Source organism: Ovis canadensis, chromosome 8 (genome assembly GCF_042477335.2).
Source record: "Ovis canadensis isolate MfBH-ARS-UI-01 breed Bighorn chromosome 8, ARS-UI_OviCan_v2, whole genome shotgun sequence".
NCBI classification, from domain to species: Eukaryota; Metazoa; Chordata; class Mammalia; order Artiodactyla; family Bovidae; genus Ovis; species Ovis canadensis.
The window spans coordinates 86,387,865-86,404,581 of NC_091252.1; the positions used below are offsets into that span (position 1 = coordinate 86,387,865).

Consider the following 16,717-nt stretch of genomic DNA (forward strand, 5'->3'; position numbering starts at 1 on the left):
CTAATGAGCAGTTACTTTGGCCCACAAAAGGTGTAGGACTATTCTGGGGGCAGAAAGTACTAGAAAACATATTGCTGATGACACTGCAGTTAAGGGCTCTCTTCAGGCCCTTTTGAGAAAAAAAAAAAAAAAAAGCCGGGCTTCCCTCCTACCTCAGTCGTTAAAGTTCCGCCTGCAACGTAGGAGATCCGGCTTCGATCCCAGGGTCAGGAGATCCCAAGGAGGAGGGCATGGCGACCCACTGAAGTACTCTCGCCTGGAGAATCCCCATGGTTAGAGGAGCCCGGCGGCCTACAGTCCTCGGGGTCACGAGAGTCGGACACGACTGAGCCAGCAAACCACCACCGCAGGAAGACAGGCGGGAATGGGGAGGAAGGTTGAGGGGCGAGAGGGACTCGGAGGAGCAAGGAGTGAGTCAGGAGGGGGCGGCTGGGTGGGGCCATGCGAGGCTTCGGACGCCAGACGCCGGAGATGGAAGCGCCTGGCTCCCCTGGACCGTCCATCACCTGAGGATCGCGGGTAATTGGCGGCGGGAGTGGACGGGAGGGCGGGGCAGAGTAGAGGAGCTGGGCATAGTCCGATCTCGCCGGCGAAGTCAGATCAAAGCACTTTCCACACGGTAATGGGCTGGACCACTGACTCCGAAGCGCCTCTTAGTGTGGCTGCCCTGCTTCTCCTCGTGTTTCTCCGGTTCTGCCCGGCGCGAGGCGGTGAGTTCATGGATTAACCTGCGGGGAGCGAACACGGGGCCTTAAGACCCCGAGAGGGAAGAGGGTGTCCCCCGGGGTTCGGGAAAGTCCAGCCTGGACCGCCTCCCTGCTTTTAGACCTCCACGCGCTCCTTTCCCGCTGGGCTCCTGCTCCCCGCCGCCACTCCCCAGCTTGTTGCGGTTCCCCGTCCTCCTGCCGGGGCCCCCTCCCCGCCCTGGCATGTAAAAGACACGATCTGGGTGAAAAAGGAATCACAGCATAAAGGGAGGGGAAGCTGGGCGAAATGGGAGCTCGGGCAGCAGCAAGAAATGCTGCTCCAATCCGCGGGCCGCCTCTCGGGAATTTGGAGCCACTGGAGCTAGTGCAGGACAGGTGGCGGCCGCTCCTGAGGGACAGAACCCACGGATGCAGGGGAAGGCTGGGTGGAGTCTGTCCAGTTGCGTTGGGCGGGCCGGGGCAGCAGGGGGCGGGGGGAGATGGGCAACGGTCTCCGTGGAGTCCACCACTTGGGCAGGGTTTGGGGGGGAGTGTGCAGGAGGTGGGGGCAGGGAGATGGCTGGAGTCTACCTAAGAAGCCTCCTTAGAGTCCTGCTTGGTTACAACACTATTTTTTCCATATCCCTTCCCATCCCAAGAAGCTCAGGGCCTCCAACAACTTCCCATCTGTGAAGGGATCCTAAACCTGCCCTCTGTCAACTGGCACCCTATCCTCTTGCCTAAGAATTCACCCCAGCAGAAGCCTCCCAGCCTGGCCCCCAGGACATAAAGCAGGAGAGATGGGAGAAGAGTTTCCAAAAGTGTGTGACACAGGGCATGAGGGTCAGGACGGGCACCCCCACTTCTACCCTTCAGTCCCACATTCATATTTCCTGAGACTATGAAGACAGTGGCCTATACTAGCTATTATTTAAGGCAGGAGTTGGAGAACCTTTTCTTCAAAAGACAGAGAGTAACACTGTTGGTCTGGACAGGCCATTTGGTGTCTCTGTGCATTCTACATCTCCACATTTGTGCTACAAGAGCAGGCAACGATGACCTGAAAAAAAAAAAAAGAACAATGTGACTGCCCTGTAATAGTAACAGATGACTTATCCCCTAGGGACTAGTGCAAGGGATGCCTTAGCTGCCTGTTTGTGAACCAAAAACTTGCTCTGTCCTGCCTTGTAGTTTCTGGGTGGTGTGAATGTGAAAGGAGTGTGGGTCCAGGAGATATGGGCTAATGTCCTCTGACCCCCTCTGCTCTAGAGTGGTTTCCATGGTCCATGGAGATATAGGGGACACTGCATGAAGCCTCTGGCATGAGCAGAGAATAGTGTGTGCATGCTAAGTCCCTTCAGTCATGTCCAACTCTTTATGATCCTATGGACTTTAGCCCACGAGGGTCCTCTGTCCAAGAGATTCTCCAGGCAAGAACACTGGAGTGGGTTGCCATGCTCTCCTCCACGGGATCTTCTCTCACTCAGGGGTAGATCCCACATCTACTCCAGCTCCAACATTGCAAGCGGATTCCTTACTGCTGAGCCACGGGGGCAGGCCCTGGAGAATAGTGGTCCTACAACAATTCTGATGTCAGGCCTAGGCCACCTGCTGCTCTCTTATTTGTTGCCTCTGGCCCTTCTTATGCCAAACCACAATATTGCTTTAATCCTATGGTGGCTGGTCTATCTGAACTAATGATTAGGGGTTGGTGAGCCCAGATCATGATAGACAATGTTGACATTTCATGACCAGAGGCCTCACCTCCAGCAGTCCCCAGGACCATACCAGGAGCCACATTTAAATGGTGTCGTATTCCCCACTGCAAATCGCATGGCCTTGCCTCAGGACATAAAAGGTCTGTGTTGTGAACCTCCAAGTAAAATGCCATATTCGGCACATAGCACCTTTTCCACCTCTGACGTCACAGGTTCTGCTGGGTCATCTTCCCAAGAAGCAGGTCATCATTCACCACTCATCTGTGACTGCTTTTGTGCTAGGATAGCAGTTGTAACAGAAAACCATGGTCTGCAGAGCCTGAATATGTCATATGTACAATTATAGAAATGTATGGCGACACTGGGAATTAAATGAAGATAGGATAGGGATGACACCCCTGCAGCCCTGGAGGGTTGTAGGTTGGTACTCCTCTCTGTCATTTTCTCCAGAATATGATATTGGTTACATGTACTATTGGGGGATGAAGGTCCGTGTCAGAAGTGTGAACTTGGAAATTGCTTTATGGTAGCCCTGACCACACGGTAATTTACTAACTATGAAGATTTTTCATTCATATGCAAATGCAGTGGATGTGAAATGAGCACTATGAGGACCAGTGGATGGGTGACACTCCTGTGGGCAGGATGTGGGACAGATGTGTATTCCTTACACAGATCTCAGGCACCACAGTAATGACAGGAGGGCCATGACGATGTTTCAGACTGCTGGACATGACGACAGTCCCACTCTCGGTCCTTATGGATGTGGGTGTGGCTTCTCTGTAGAATGTCTGTACACTTACCCCAGTCAATGACCGTGTGGCTTCCAAGGCCAGAAGGACTTCTGCACTTGCTGTGGTGATAAGAGGGCCCTCCTTGCTGATGCCTGGCATCTCTGTCTCTAGGAATGGATTCTGAATATAAGACCTGACTCAGTGCTGGATACTGCACAAAGGACCTGGGCATTTTGTGGGATGTCTGCATTCAGGTTCCTGAACACCCAGCCTTGTGTTTGTCTCTGTTTTTTATATAATTTTTCCTCTCAATCGTGTAGTTTTTAGCAGGGCTCACTGCTCTTCTGTCTGCCTCTAGGATCGCCCTGTGTTAGGAGCCAGCGTGGTACTCTCTGCAGTGAGGCCTGGCTACAGGGGCCTCTCTGGTCCCCTTGGCTGCTGCATCTGCTTTGTTTCTGACATAGGGCACTCCCCGTGGCATCAGCTCTTCCGCCTTCTCCATCATCACTCCTGCTGGAAGCACACAGGAACGCCAATCCCACCACCGTCCCTGACCCTCAGCAAAAGTCACCCTGGAGCTGTTGGAGATGCTTCTCATCCGTTCTTTCCTCTCGGGCTCCATAGAACCTGGGGGACTGCACACTTTCCTGCCCTTTCATACCGTGTCCACCCTGGCACATTCACTTCTCTGAGCCTTTGATCCCCTCCTCTATCACCTGCCTCGGAAGTTCTGGATTTTCTCTTTCATGCCATGTAGGCCAGGCCTTCTCCAGGATCCCAAGACCCATCAAAGTGGTAGATCAGCAGCATCTCCCTGGCCTTGCTAAGTCCTGTGACCCCAATTGTGAATTCTCCTTTCTGTAGCTTTCAGTTCTGTGCAGGCCTTATGAGCAGAGCAGAGATAATGTTATGTGGTTTCTCCACTTGCTCAGCCTGTAGGTGGTGTTGGGGGGCAGAGGGGCCTTCCTGCTCTACCAGCCCAGCCCTGCAGCTTTCCTCTGCTCTCACATAAGTGGGAGGAGGAGGTAATGGGTCTTCTCCAAAACCTGTCCTCACCTGTGTTTTCCTTCCCAGGCGCTCACTCTCTTTGCTACAACTTCACTGTTGATCCTCAGCCCAGTAATGGAGAGCCAGGTAGATGATTCATCCTTGAATGTACCATGAGTAGTTGCTCACTCCTGTCTGACTCTTTGCAACCCCATGGACTTATACAGTCCGTGGAATTCTCCAGGGTTGAATACTGGAGTGGATAGCCTTTCCTGTCTCTAGGGGATCTTCCCAACCCAGGGATTGAACCCAGGTCTCCCACATTGCAAATGGATTCTTTACCATCTAGGAAAGAAGCTAGATGGCACCAGGGAAGCTCAAGAATACTGGAGTGGGTAGCCTCTCCCTTTTCCAGGGGATCTTTCTGACCCAGGAATTGAGCTGGGGTCTCTTGCATTGCAGGTGGATTCATTACCTGCTGAGCCACCAGGGAAACCCTTAAGTTTCTTTCTTTTCTTTCTTTCTTTTTTTTAAAATATTTATCACTAGTCTTGGGAATTATTTGTCTATAAGATGAAATACTTTGTCTTAGGAAAAGAAAAATGAAAAAATGCTCTCGCCTTGTACAAGAAAAAGCAGTGTGGAAGGAAGAAAACTTAAAAGCTAGAAGGAAAAAAAGAGAGAAAAATACAATAGAAACAGAAACTACTCTTTCATGGGAAGTTGCCTTTTTAAATGTTTTTTTAATACAGAGGAGTTCTGCCTTCTTACTTTGGGGAAAGTAGGAGAGGAATTTACTGAAACATCTTAAATTTAGCAGATCCTAGCATTTCTCAGTGCCAGAAGTGGGTTTGGGTCAGGTCAATAGAAAAAAATTCCTTTTACTGCACCTAGAACAGTGCTATGCACAGAATGGGTGCCCGAGTTGTGTTGCGTAGGAAAAAAAAAAGTAAACAGATTTTGTGCTTATCTTCAAGGCTGGCTTAATAGAAAATGAATTTTTTAAAACACTTGAAATAATTAAAGAATTCAATTTATTTATTTATTTTTAATTACATATGCATCTTGAGGAAGGCACTCAATGCCTAGCCACTGATCAGCACCTCCCTGGAGTCAAAGCTCCTCCCAGACAGCTCAGGCTGTTACTAGTTGAAGCTGGTTATGACCCAGATCCTACCACCTATGAAGGTAACAAGTGGTTGAAAAGGACAAGTTGGTTTGCTCAGGAGCCCCAGGAAAATAGTGGCCTAATGTCCTCAGACTGCCTCCAAGTTTCCAGGTTAGAAAGGGGGCAGAGGTGGCTGCTGCAGGGCGCATCAGCATCTTGAACACGGTCAGGTTGGTTGGCACAAGGCGAACGTTTGAGCACCACCAAGCTTATGGTTTCAACCAGTCTGGGGGTCTGCGTGCTTGCAGCCAGCAGTTGTATGTGCTTGGGGTCTGCTTCCTGTAGAAATAACTTGAGGCTTGTGTCAGCTCTTTGTTATCTTTCAGGGAACTGGCAGTTTCATGATACTGAAATGGGCTGCTCACAGTCTAAATTGTTAAGAGTTTCCCAGCCTGAGGAGTATTCCTTTCTCCATCTTCACAGGTTCTAATCCTTAACTCTGAAACCACCATTTTGAGACTCACAGGAGGCCTGGCTGACTAAAACTTTTCTACCAACAGGAGGCAGACAGAGACCATGGGGGCGGGTCTTTCCCAATAAGGCACCCTAGAGCCCTTTTGGTTACAAGACCATTTATTACCCATTTTTCCATGGTCCCAAGAAGCTCAGGGCCTCCAACAGCTTCCTGTCTCTTGAACAGAGTCTAAACATGCCCTCTGTCAACTGGCATCTTATCCCTTTGTCTGATAACTCACCCAGCAAACCCCCCCCGATCTGGCCCCCAGGACCTAACTTAGGAAGGACGGGAACAGGGTTTCCCAGAGTGTGACACAGGGCTCGAGGGGGAGGCTGGGCATCCCCACTTCTACCCTTTGCTCCCACATTCATAGTGTCTAGGACTTGGGACACCATCAGCAGTGGCACCCCACTCCAGTACTCTTGCCTGGAAAATCCCATGGATGGAGGAGCCTGGTAGGCTGCAGTCCATGGTGTCGCCTAGGACAGAGCGACTTCACTTTCACTTTTCACTTGCATGCACTGGAGAAGGAAATGGCAACCCACTCCAGTGTTCTTGCCTGGAGAATCTCAGGGACAGGGGAGCCTGGTGGGCTGCCATCTATGGGGTCGCACAGAGTCGGACACGACTGAAGTGACTTAGCAGCAGCAGTAGCAGCAGCAGCCTATAATGGTTATTGATTAAGGAAGGAGTTGACAGTTTTTTCTTCTACAGAAGAAAGTATATCTCAAGGTCTCATTAGGCAGTTTGGTATCTGTATCTGGGTGCAAAAGGAGCTTCCGCATTTGTGGAGCAGCAGGAGCCAAATATGATGTGTAAATCAACTGAGAACCAGACTTGTCCACTGTCCTGGTTTCTGACCCCAGTAATGAGTGACCCATCCTGTAGAGAATCATCCAAGAGCTGCCTCAGTTGTCTGTTTATGAACCAGAAACGTACCCCGTCCTGCCTTGTAGCTTCTGGTGGTGAGACTGTGATAGGAGTGCGGATCTGGCTGTTATGGGCTCATGCACCCCCTCTGCTGTAGACTGGCTTCCTTGGTTCAAGGAGCCGCAGGGGACACTGCATGAAGTCACAGGTGTGAGCAGGGGACAGTGGCCCTGTATCAACGCTGGTGTCAGGCCTAGGTCCCCTGCTGGTACATCTTATTTGTTCCCTGTGGCCCTGGTTATGCCAAGCCACATAATCACTTCTATCCTATGACGGCTGGCCTATCTGAACTAATGCTTAGGGGTTGGTGAACCCAGATCATGATGGGCAAGTCTGACATTCCATGACCAGAGGCCTCATCTCTGCCAGGCCCCAGGACCATACCAGGAGCCACACTGAATGGTATGGGCTTTCTCACTGCTGGTGGTGTGTCCTTTCTTCAGGACACTAGGAGTCTGTGTTGTGAGCCTCCAAGTAAAATGCCACATACAGCATGTAGTACCTTTCCGAACACAGATAGCTACAACGTCACCAGTTCTGTTGGGTCATCTGCCCAAGAAGCATGTCCAGCCACACTCATCATTCATCAATTGTGACTGCTTTTGTGCCAGGACAGCAGTTGCAGCAGAGACTTAGGGTCTGTGAAGCCTGAAATGTTTCATATGTACCATTAGAGGAAACCTAGGACCCCAATGGTAATTCAGTGGAGATGAGATAGGGACCAGAGCTCTGCAGGCCTAGAGTGACTGTAGGTTGGTACTCATTTCCATGATTTCCTCCAGGAGATGATGTTGTTTACACGTACTATCAGGCGATGGGGAGTCAGGGTCAGAAGAATGAATGTGGAATTCACGACTATGGTACCCTCACCCATGGTAGTTTACTAACAACACAGACTGTCCATTCATGTCAGAAGTCCAGGACATGTGCAATGGACACTGAGTGGATCTGTGGACCCAGAGATAAGCACTGTTAGCAGGACCTGGGACAGGTGTCTATTAATTGCCTGGTCCTTGGAGCATCACTTCACAGCACGGGGGCCATGATCATGCTACAGTCCTGTGCGTGGTGTTAGCAACACCCTGGGTCCCATATGAATGTGGGAGTAGTTTCTCCTTCTGCAGTTCCAGTTCAGTTCAGTCACTCAGTGGTGTCCGACTCTTTGTGACCCCATGGACTGCAGCCCGCCAGGCTTCCCTGTCCGTCACCAACTCCCAGAGCTTACTCAAACTCATGTCCATCGTGTCGGTGATGCCATCCAGCCATCTCATCCTCTGTCGTCCGCTTCTCCTCTGGCCTTCAATCCTTCCCAGCATCAGGGTCTTTTCCAATGAGTCAGTTCTTTGCATCAGGTGGCCAAAGTATTGGACTTACTTACCCCAGTAAATAACCATGTGGCTTATCGGGAGAGAATGGAAGGACTTCTGCACTTGCCGTGGTGATGAAAGGGCCCTCCTCACTGGGACGTGGCTTCTTTCTCTGGTGATGCCTTCTGAGAAGTAGCTCAGTTCTGGAAATTTTGGTAGGGGTGTTTGGGAGGGATGGCCGCTTTCCGCCTGCTGATCATCCGGTCTTGTGTTTGTCTCTCCTTGGTTTCTGTCTCTCAGTCAAGCAGTTTTCCTCCAGGTTCACTGGCCATCTCTCTGCCTCTAGATCACCCTGTGCTCTGAGCCAGCATTGTGCTCTCTGCAGTCGGGCCCTGGCTGGCATTGGGACTCTCTAATCACTTTCAGCTTCCCTGATAGCCCAGTTGGTAAAGGATCCACCCGCAACCCAGGAGACCCCAGTTTGAATCCTGGGTCGGGAAGATCCGCTGGAGAAGGGATAGGCTACCCACTCCTGTATTCTTGGGCTTCTCTTGTGTCTCAGCTGGTAAAGAATCTGCCTGCAATGCGGGAGACCTGGGTTCGATCGCTGAATTGGGAAGATCCTCTGGAGAAGGGAAAGGCTACCCACTGCAGTATTCTGGCCTGGAGAATTCATCCATGGGGGTCACAAGAGTCTGAAACGACTGAGCGACTTTCACTAATCACTTTGATCATTGTACCAACTTTGCTCCTGACATACAACACTCCACCCAGAATCTGATCTTTCCCTATTTTCCATCCCTATTCCTGCAAAGGCCATAGGAACACGGTCTCCTACCACTATCCCTGATTTCCACAAAAGTAAACTTTGAGCTATTGGAGATGCTTCCCATCCATGCTTTCCTCTTGGGCTCGATAGAGTCCATCAGGCTGTCCCATGGAGCTAGTGGATTGCACACTTTCCTGTCCTTTCATACCATGTCCGCCCTGGCAGATTCACTTCCCTAAGGCTTTGATCCCCTCCTCTACCACCTGCTTCAGAAGTTCTGGATTTTCTCTTTCATGCCATGTGGGCCAGGCCTTTCTCCAGGCTTCCAAGACCCATCCTAGTGAGAGATCAGCAGCAGCTCCCCAGTCTTGCTAACTCCTATGACCTGTAATTATAAACTCTTCCTTCTCCAACTTGGGGTTTTGTACCCACCTGTCGCCTCTTTGCCTCTCTCCCTGTGATCCTGCTTCCTCAGGAGCATCCCCACAGGCTCCCCATCTCTCACAGGACCCGGGGTTAGATTCTGACAGTCCTCTGTCGTCTAGGCTTTTCCTGCACAGCAGCCTGGCACGTCTCTGCAAAGGTTATGATGCTGGGAACGGACCTGGTGGACAAGGGGACACAGCCAGGATGTGTGAAATTTGCCAGGCAGGGGACTGCTCCTTCTCCAGAAGGAGAGGAGGGGCACTGGCTATATGGTGTGTGTTGTGGGGTATCATTGCTCTGTTAGCCCAGCCCTGCACTTTACTCCGCTCTCACATAACTGGGGGAAGGGGCCTACAGGTTTTTTTCCCCAACCTCACCCTCACTGTGTTTTGCCTTCACAGACCCTCATTCTCTTTCCAATAATGTCACCATCGATCCTCGGCCCAGAGATGGTCAGCCATGGTGTGAGGTTCAAGGAGAAGTTGATCAAAAGGTCTTTGTCTCCTGTGATTTTGGTAAAGGTAAGAGCAAGTACATGAGTCCATTGGGAGAGGAAGTGAAATGTATAAATGCCTGGGAAACACAGACTGACACACTCAGAGACACTGGAGACCTGCTCCAGGGGCAGATGCCTGACGTTACACCAGAGAAACACACAGACAAGGGTGAGTTAGAAAATCCAAATGCAAGAGGAGTAGACTGGGGGCTTAGCTGCATCCACTATTTTCGGAATTTAAAAAAAAGGGTACTGTCCTTCCCTAGTAGTCCAGTGGAAAGAGCAGCTGTTGCAGGGGAGACCAGGGCCAGATTAGCTGGGCCCAGGGGAGGTGGACCCAGGTGGGTAAGAATCTGTCAAGCCCAGAGGCTGAGCTCTTTCTTTTCCTCCGTGGGGTCAGGCCCTCTCACCCTGCAGGCCAGGATGAAATGCTGTAGAGAAGACAGCGGACACATCAGTGCATCCTGGGAGTTTGGCTTCAAAGGACAACCGTGGCTGCCCTTTAATTTGGACGATGGACCCTGTACAGTGCATCATGCTGGAGGGAGACGGATGAAAAGGAACAGGGAGAATGACAGAGCTGTGACCGACTGCTTCAAGAAGGTCTGCAAGAGAGACTGTCGGCTCTGTTATCAGGCTTTCTTGGTGTGCTGGGAGAACACCATGGGTAAGTGAGAAGGGTAGGAGAAAGTGGTAGTTCTCTCTTGGTGACATGGACCCACCCCTCTGTGTTTGTGAAAATGATCCGTCAGAGGTGAGCTGTCCTGGGAGAACAATGGCCTGGGGATGCTCTGTGACCCTCCTTCCTCGTACACCTCCTGGCGTCTCTCCTCACAGCACAGGCCTTTGTACTGTTGGACACGGATTCTCACTGACCCTAAACATGAGAGCGTCTCTGTGATTCCAATCTCCTTCTTACTATTCCCTCTTTCCAGAACCTTCTTTTAAATGTCCCCAGTCCTCCTTCTGGAAATCTGTCAATACCGCCTCTGCTGTCAGCTCCTGAGGACTCCATCCTGATGTCACCATCTCTGATGTCACAGCAGGACTGAGTGACTCTGTTGGAAATCTTGCTTCCCCATTAGCTGTCAGAATCCCATGGGGACTGGGCTCCTCCCTCCCTCCCATCTCGCCTGAGGACCTGTCACAAGGGCCTCCACGTGTGGGTGCAAACAGGCTGCATAGTAGGGGTACCTGGGTCAGGGGGGCTGAGGCGGCATCTGCCGAGTTTGGGGTCTGGACGAGGGCTTCACCCTCATTCTCCTTGCAGCATCACCGACCACGGGCCCCCCTACAGTGAAGTCCTCGGCCACAGCCAGCAAGCACATCACCTGGATCCTCCCCGTGCTCCTTACCAGTTTTGTCATAACTGTCTTCCTGGGCTGAGTCCTTTCCAGGAGCAGGTACTGAGGGCAGAATTCAGAGGGAAGGCAAGGGCACAGGGCCTGGTGTGAGGCCGGGGTAGGTGAATCCCACCCAACCCCTGCTGCTCACTGAACCTCCTCACCCTGGAAATGAGCAGGGGGATAAGACCCCATATCACCCAAGAGCAATAATTGCAGACCCAACTCCAAAGGCCTGTTCTCAGGAAGTGGCCTGGGTCAAGCAGGCAAGGCAGGAGCCCCACAGCAGAGACTGGGGGAAGGGCTGAGGCCAGGCCTGTGCTCCTGGAGCAGCAGCAACTGTTGTTCAGCCTGTGGCCTACATGTCAGCAGCCTCCTGGGGACCCAGAGCCTCCATCACTGAGGGACCCTACCTTGAGCAGAGGTGCCTGGGGGTGGTGGGCCCCAGCTGGGGTGGAGGCGCCCAGCTGGGCGGGACCGTGAAGAGAGGAGGGGGCAAAGACCCTGGTCCTGAGAGCTGTGTGTGCTGCTGCCTCAGAGGCTGGAGGGGCACGAAGGAGGGAGGTTTCCCTGCAGCTCCCCAAGGCTGTCAGGAAGCAAGGCCCCTCCTCCGGGGACCTGCTCCCTGGTCCTTTAGGCCCCCCTCGGGGAGGATCAGGACCTGAGTAAAGGGAGCAGATTGATTCCTCACTGGCTACAGTCCTGAGCCTGAGTAGGAGGTGTCAGGGCCTGGGGTGACTCTGTGATGCAGGAAGGAAAGAGGAGGTGACAAGAAGCTGCGGCCTAGGGTGGGGGTGGAGGATATAGGAGCCAGTGAGGGCAGGGCTCGAGGAGGGGCTCGGGAGGGGCAGCCCCAGGAAAGTGACAGGAGTTCCTCAGCCCCCTGGACCAAGGCTCTTTCTTTTCTGCAGGTGACTGTGCTCCCAGGAAGCGCGGCAGGTGCTCTGTCTGCCTTTCTCCTGCTCTTCACTTTAGATCCAGGAGATCAGACCCCATGAATCCTGAGTCTGTTTTCCGGTTACGATGTCACAGTAGATGCATCACCTCATGGGCTTTATCACATTTGGGGAAATCCTACTCAGCATCTCTAAAACACTAAACAGAAACAGTTTATTTCTCCACTTTCTCCTGGTGCTAAGTGATGGAATTTCTACACTGAAATGCTCAAGTAGTTGAAGAAATCTCCACAAACAGAACATTTTTCATCATATTCTAGTTTGTGGATAATTAGATTCTGCCTCGTGACCTCGTTCTTGCAAATGATATTGCAAGAAAAATACCATCTGCTATTACAGGACTCAGAGATTCTTTCTGTGTCTGGAGAAATCACCTCAGCCTATTTTCAATAGAAGGTAATTTTATTCATGACTATTTCCCTTAATAGTTTATTATGCTGAAAGGGGAAGTGTTAGTCACTCAGTCCTGTCCAACTCTTTGCGACTCAGTGGACTTTAGCCCGCTAGGCTCCTCTGTCCATGGGTTTCTATGGGCAAGAACACTGAAGTGGGTTGCTGTTTCCTTCTCCAGCGGACTTCTCCAACTCAGGGATTGAACCGTGTCTCCTGCATTGACAGGCGGATTCTTTACGATCTGAGCCACTGGGGAAGCCTGTTTATGATGCTAGCGCTATTTAAATCAACATCTCAGAACTCCAGAAAACTTGAAATATTTAAGATTTTTGTTTTCTAACCCACAAGAGAGGTCATGATGTTTCACCGTTTCTACATCTTATGGGATTCAGTGCACCTGGAGATCCTGAGGAAACAGGGTCTGAGAGGACACCCCGTGTTCACGGCAGCGCTGCTCACAGTAGCCGGGACCTGGAAGCCACCTAAACGTCCACCCACAGGTGAATGGATAAAGAAGATGTGGGCAGTATTACTCAGGGCAGTATTACTCAGCCATCAGAAAGAATGAGATAATGCCGTATGCAGCAATGTGGATGGACCTGGAGATTGTCATATTGAACAACATAAGTCAGACAGGGAAGCAGAAGCACCTTCTGACGGCCCTTATATGTGGAATCCAAAAAGTTGTGATACAAGTGCTCTTACTTACAGAACAGAAAGAGACTCACAGACTTAGAGAATGAATTTATGGCTGCCAGGGGGGAAAGGATTGGGGGAAGGGATAGTTAGGGAGTGTGGGACCAACATGCGCACATTGATCTATTTAAAATGGATAACCAGCAAGGACCTACTGTATAGCACATAGAACTCTGCTCAGTGTTATGTGGCAGCCTGGGTGGGGATGGGAGGGGAGCTGGGGAAGAATAGATGCATGTATGGAAGTGAAAGTGAAAGAAGGTTAGTTACACAGTCATGTCCGACTCTTTGGGATCCCATGGACTGTCAGCTGCCAGCTCCTCTGTTCACGGAAATCTCCAGGCAAGGGAGTACTGGAATGGGTTGCCATTTTCTTCTCCAGATCTTCACGACCCGGGGATCGAACCCGGGTCTCTTGCAGTGCAGGCAAATTCTTTACCAACTGAGCCACCAGGGAAGATAGAGACATGTAAGTAAGTAAGTGTTCGTCGCTCAGTTGTGCCCGACTCTTTGCAACCCCATGGTTGCAGCCCACCAGACTCCTATCCATGAGATTTTCCAGGCAAGGATACTGGAGTGGGTTGCCATTTTCTTCTCCAGGGGATCCTCCCAAGCCAGGGATCGAATCCCAGTCTCCTGCACTGCAGGCAGATTCTTTACTGACTGAGCTACAAGGGAAGCCCTGTATGTGTGTGTTAAATCCCTAGCCTAGCTTCTTTGTGCTGCTCATTCAGGACTCCTGCACTTCTCTCTGGGTGTATATTTCCGCCTTGCTTCCGTCTTAAATAAATGAACTATTTCTGTATGTCCCCAGTAATAACTTTGGTATCTGTTTTTACAGTTTTTGCCTCCTTGAAACATTCTTGCTTTCAAAGATGGTAAGAGCCAAGGGAACTTTGCATCTCGCCCCTGGTGTTTAGTGTCTAGAACTCCTCATTTTATACCAAGCTCCCCAGGTTCAATTCCTGGGCAGGAAACTAAGATCCCTCTTTAGCACCGCTCACTGCTGTCTCTCTGAGATCAATATTAAGGAAATAGACACCTTATATTACTACATCTTATATTAAGGTGTAAATATGCACCTTAAGTATACAGGTAGAGGGGCTTCACAAGTTTTTCATGGGAGATTTTGCCTCTGCCAAGAGCTTAAAAAAAGAGAAAGTCCTTCCAAAGTTAACCCGGGTCCTTCCCTTTCTAGGCCCTTTAATGGCTATTGTTGTTCTTTCCTTTCTAGTCCTTGTTTATTTAATCCTTTGATTGACTTTGTGTCTGTAGGATCTACCAGTTTGAAATAACACTCCTGGTGGCTCAAGGAATACAGCCCGTTCCTGTGGAGGGTGGCCCAGATCCATGTAGGTCCTTGTGAGGGACTTCTGCACCTTGAGGGGAGGCTCAGTTCAGTGGTCTCTGTCCAGCAGGGAGAAGTTTTGATAGAAGAAAGCTTCGGCCCCTTAACCCTTAAGAATAAGGGTGTAGACCCCTCAGAGGGTAACGAGACAGGCTGGGACAGTTTGCTGCAGTGAGTGTGCCTGGACAAAAGTCACATCAAGCATCAAAACACAAAGAAATTGTAAGGGGCTAAAAGTAATTGCATGCATGTGCAGTTTGGGAAAATAATCAATGACAAGATACAAATAGACCAAAACCGAAGGTGATTTCAGAGCAGCCAGGCGCAAAAGCAGGGTACTGGTCATGATCCCTGCACACAGCACCTACCAGGGGGAACAAACACCCAGGTCACCCCCCTGGCCTGAACCTAGGACCCACCCCCACCCTCATCTCATAGGTGGGACCAGCTCCTCCACCCTCTGGAGCCAGCAAGGAAACATGTTACTTGTTTTTGCTCCCTCATGAGAGGCCCAATAAAGCTTTTCTTCCCCTGAATTTGTGTCTGGCCTTTTACCAACTTCTATTGATCGAGTCCAGGAGCCCTGGTCGGTAACACAGGAGGGCTTTTGCTGAAGGTCAGGATGCTGCTCACAGGTGTCTCCAGTGGACTTCCAGCAGAAACAGGGGTTGAACGCATGCAGATCCCAGGTGGGGATGCACCGTGTCAGGAACAAAGCAGGCGCAAAGGTTGATATGAGTAGAGAGATGGGACGGCTGCCAGGTCCTGACTGCAGAGTATGATGTTGGTTCCCAGCACAGGGCGATCCTAGAGGCAAACACCCAGATGGGCGGCCAACCTAGACACAAACTGCACGACTGAAAGGAATGAGACAGGGAATGCCCTGGGGCTCCACTGGTAATTATTCCTTAAAAAATTTTCATTTTATTTATTTATGTATGGCTACACTGGATCATTATTGTTGCGTGCCAGCTTTCTTTAGTTGTGAGAAGCAGTGGCTACCCTCTAGTTGTGTGCTGGCTTCTCATTGTGGTGATTTATCTTGTTGCAGGGCATGGGATCTGGGAGCCAGGGCTTCAGTAGTTGTGGCATACAGGTTTAGTTGCCCCACTGCATGTGAGATCTTCCTGGACCAGGGATCAAACCCGTGTCCCCTGCATTGGCAGGCGGATTTTAACCACTGCGCCACCAGAGAAGTCCTCAATCCTATCATTTAATGATTCTTGTGTCCCAGTGGTTAAAACTGTGGTATTAATCTTTCTCTTATTTTCAGTGTCAAAAGTACTCAGTCAGTAAACTTGGCAGAGTCTTTCAGCTTTTTATAATGTATTTTCCAACTTGAAGATGCTCAAAGAATAACCAAAAAATAGCTAGATTTTATGTGTATTTCATGCCTTGACTAAAAGTACCATTTTGGTTTTTCACTGATGCTATTAGACTGATAATTGCTTTCAATAAGATTTAACTTGTTTTCTTCATTCGGTATTACATTTGTAATGCAGCATTTTAAAAAATTCCAATAAATTGAATGGGATGTTCAAACAAGATCTAAGGTAAGTATAAGAATTCTGTTTATTTTCAAAGGTAGTGAGAATGGTATGATTTTGTCCTAGCACTTTGAACTACACAAGGCTCAGAATGTACTTTATGGTTAAAGATTTGCCATACGTTATCATGAGGGGATGCTAAGGAATTCAGTTTAAGGTGATGAAATCACTATCTGGTTCTCATTTTCTGTCCCAGAACAAATTCATAAATCCCCTCATAAGGATGCTCCTGTTTAATAAATGCATGCAACTAGTATTTAGCATGGAAATAATACAGGTTGAACTGTGTACATTTACTTTCTAAGGCAAGGTAAGAAATTAGAATATATGTTGAAAGATGGAAAGTATATTATTTTCAGGTCAAATAAGTTGAATATAGGAAAGATTTGTTCTCTAGTTTTGTGCTCTTACAGCTTACTGAAGGATGTAAACATATTTATCTATATGCCTATATATTTAACAAATAGCAAAATGTGTGTAGCCTATGTGTATGCTATGTTTGCTGCTTGGGTTTCAAATGATAGGCTACTTACTTCCCCATAACAGTCAAAACTACTTGAGTGTGAATTTGTCACCAACTTATTCTTTTTTTGAGTAAATAATTTATTAATTTATTAAATTTGAGTCTAGCTAAAAAGTATATATATATATATATATATTTTTCCAGAGTTTCCAGCTGACCTAGTAGTTAGGATCCCAGGCTTTCCCTGCCATGGCTTGGGTTCAAACCGTGGTTAGGTAACTGAGATCCCACAA

General features: G+C 49.6%; 1 protein-coding gene across 1 annotated transcript; it reads left to right on the top strand.

The window, feature by feature from the left end:
• The first annotated feature begins 594 nt into the window (after window positions 1-594).
• On the top strand, window positions 595-14,950 carry LOC138444991 (UL16-binding protein 3-like). Its single transcript, XM_069598719.1, has 5 exons — window positions 595-710; window positions 9,584-9,703; window positions 10,079-10,345; window positions 10,949-11,081; window positions 11,933-14,950. The coding sequence occupies exons 1-4, from the start codon at window positions 623-625 to the stop codon at window positions 11,062-11,064; spliced, it is 591 nt and encodes a 196-aa protein (XP_069454820.1). The 5' UTR covers window positions 595-622; the 3' UTR covers window positions 11,065-11,081; window positions 11,933-14,950.
• The last annotated feature ends 1,767 nt before the right edge of the window (window positions 14,951-16,717 follow it).

Bases quoted from the DNA above. Each gene is read 5' to 3' on its own strand.
- LOC138444991 (XM_069598719.1), top strand. From the start codon at position 623: ATGGGCTGGACCACTGACTCCGAAGCGCCTCTTAGTGTGGCTGCCCTG. The intron at 9,704-10,078 runs GTAAGAGCAAGT...CCGTGGGGTCAG, and splicing joins CTCCTGTGATTTTGGTAAAG to GCCCTCTCACCCTGCAGGCC. The intron at 10,346-10,948 runs GTAAGTGAGAAG...TTCTCCTTGCAG, and splicing joins GTGCTGGGAGAACACCATGG to CATCACCGACCACGGGCCCC.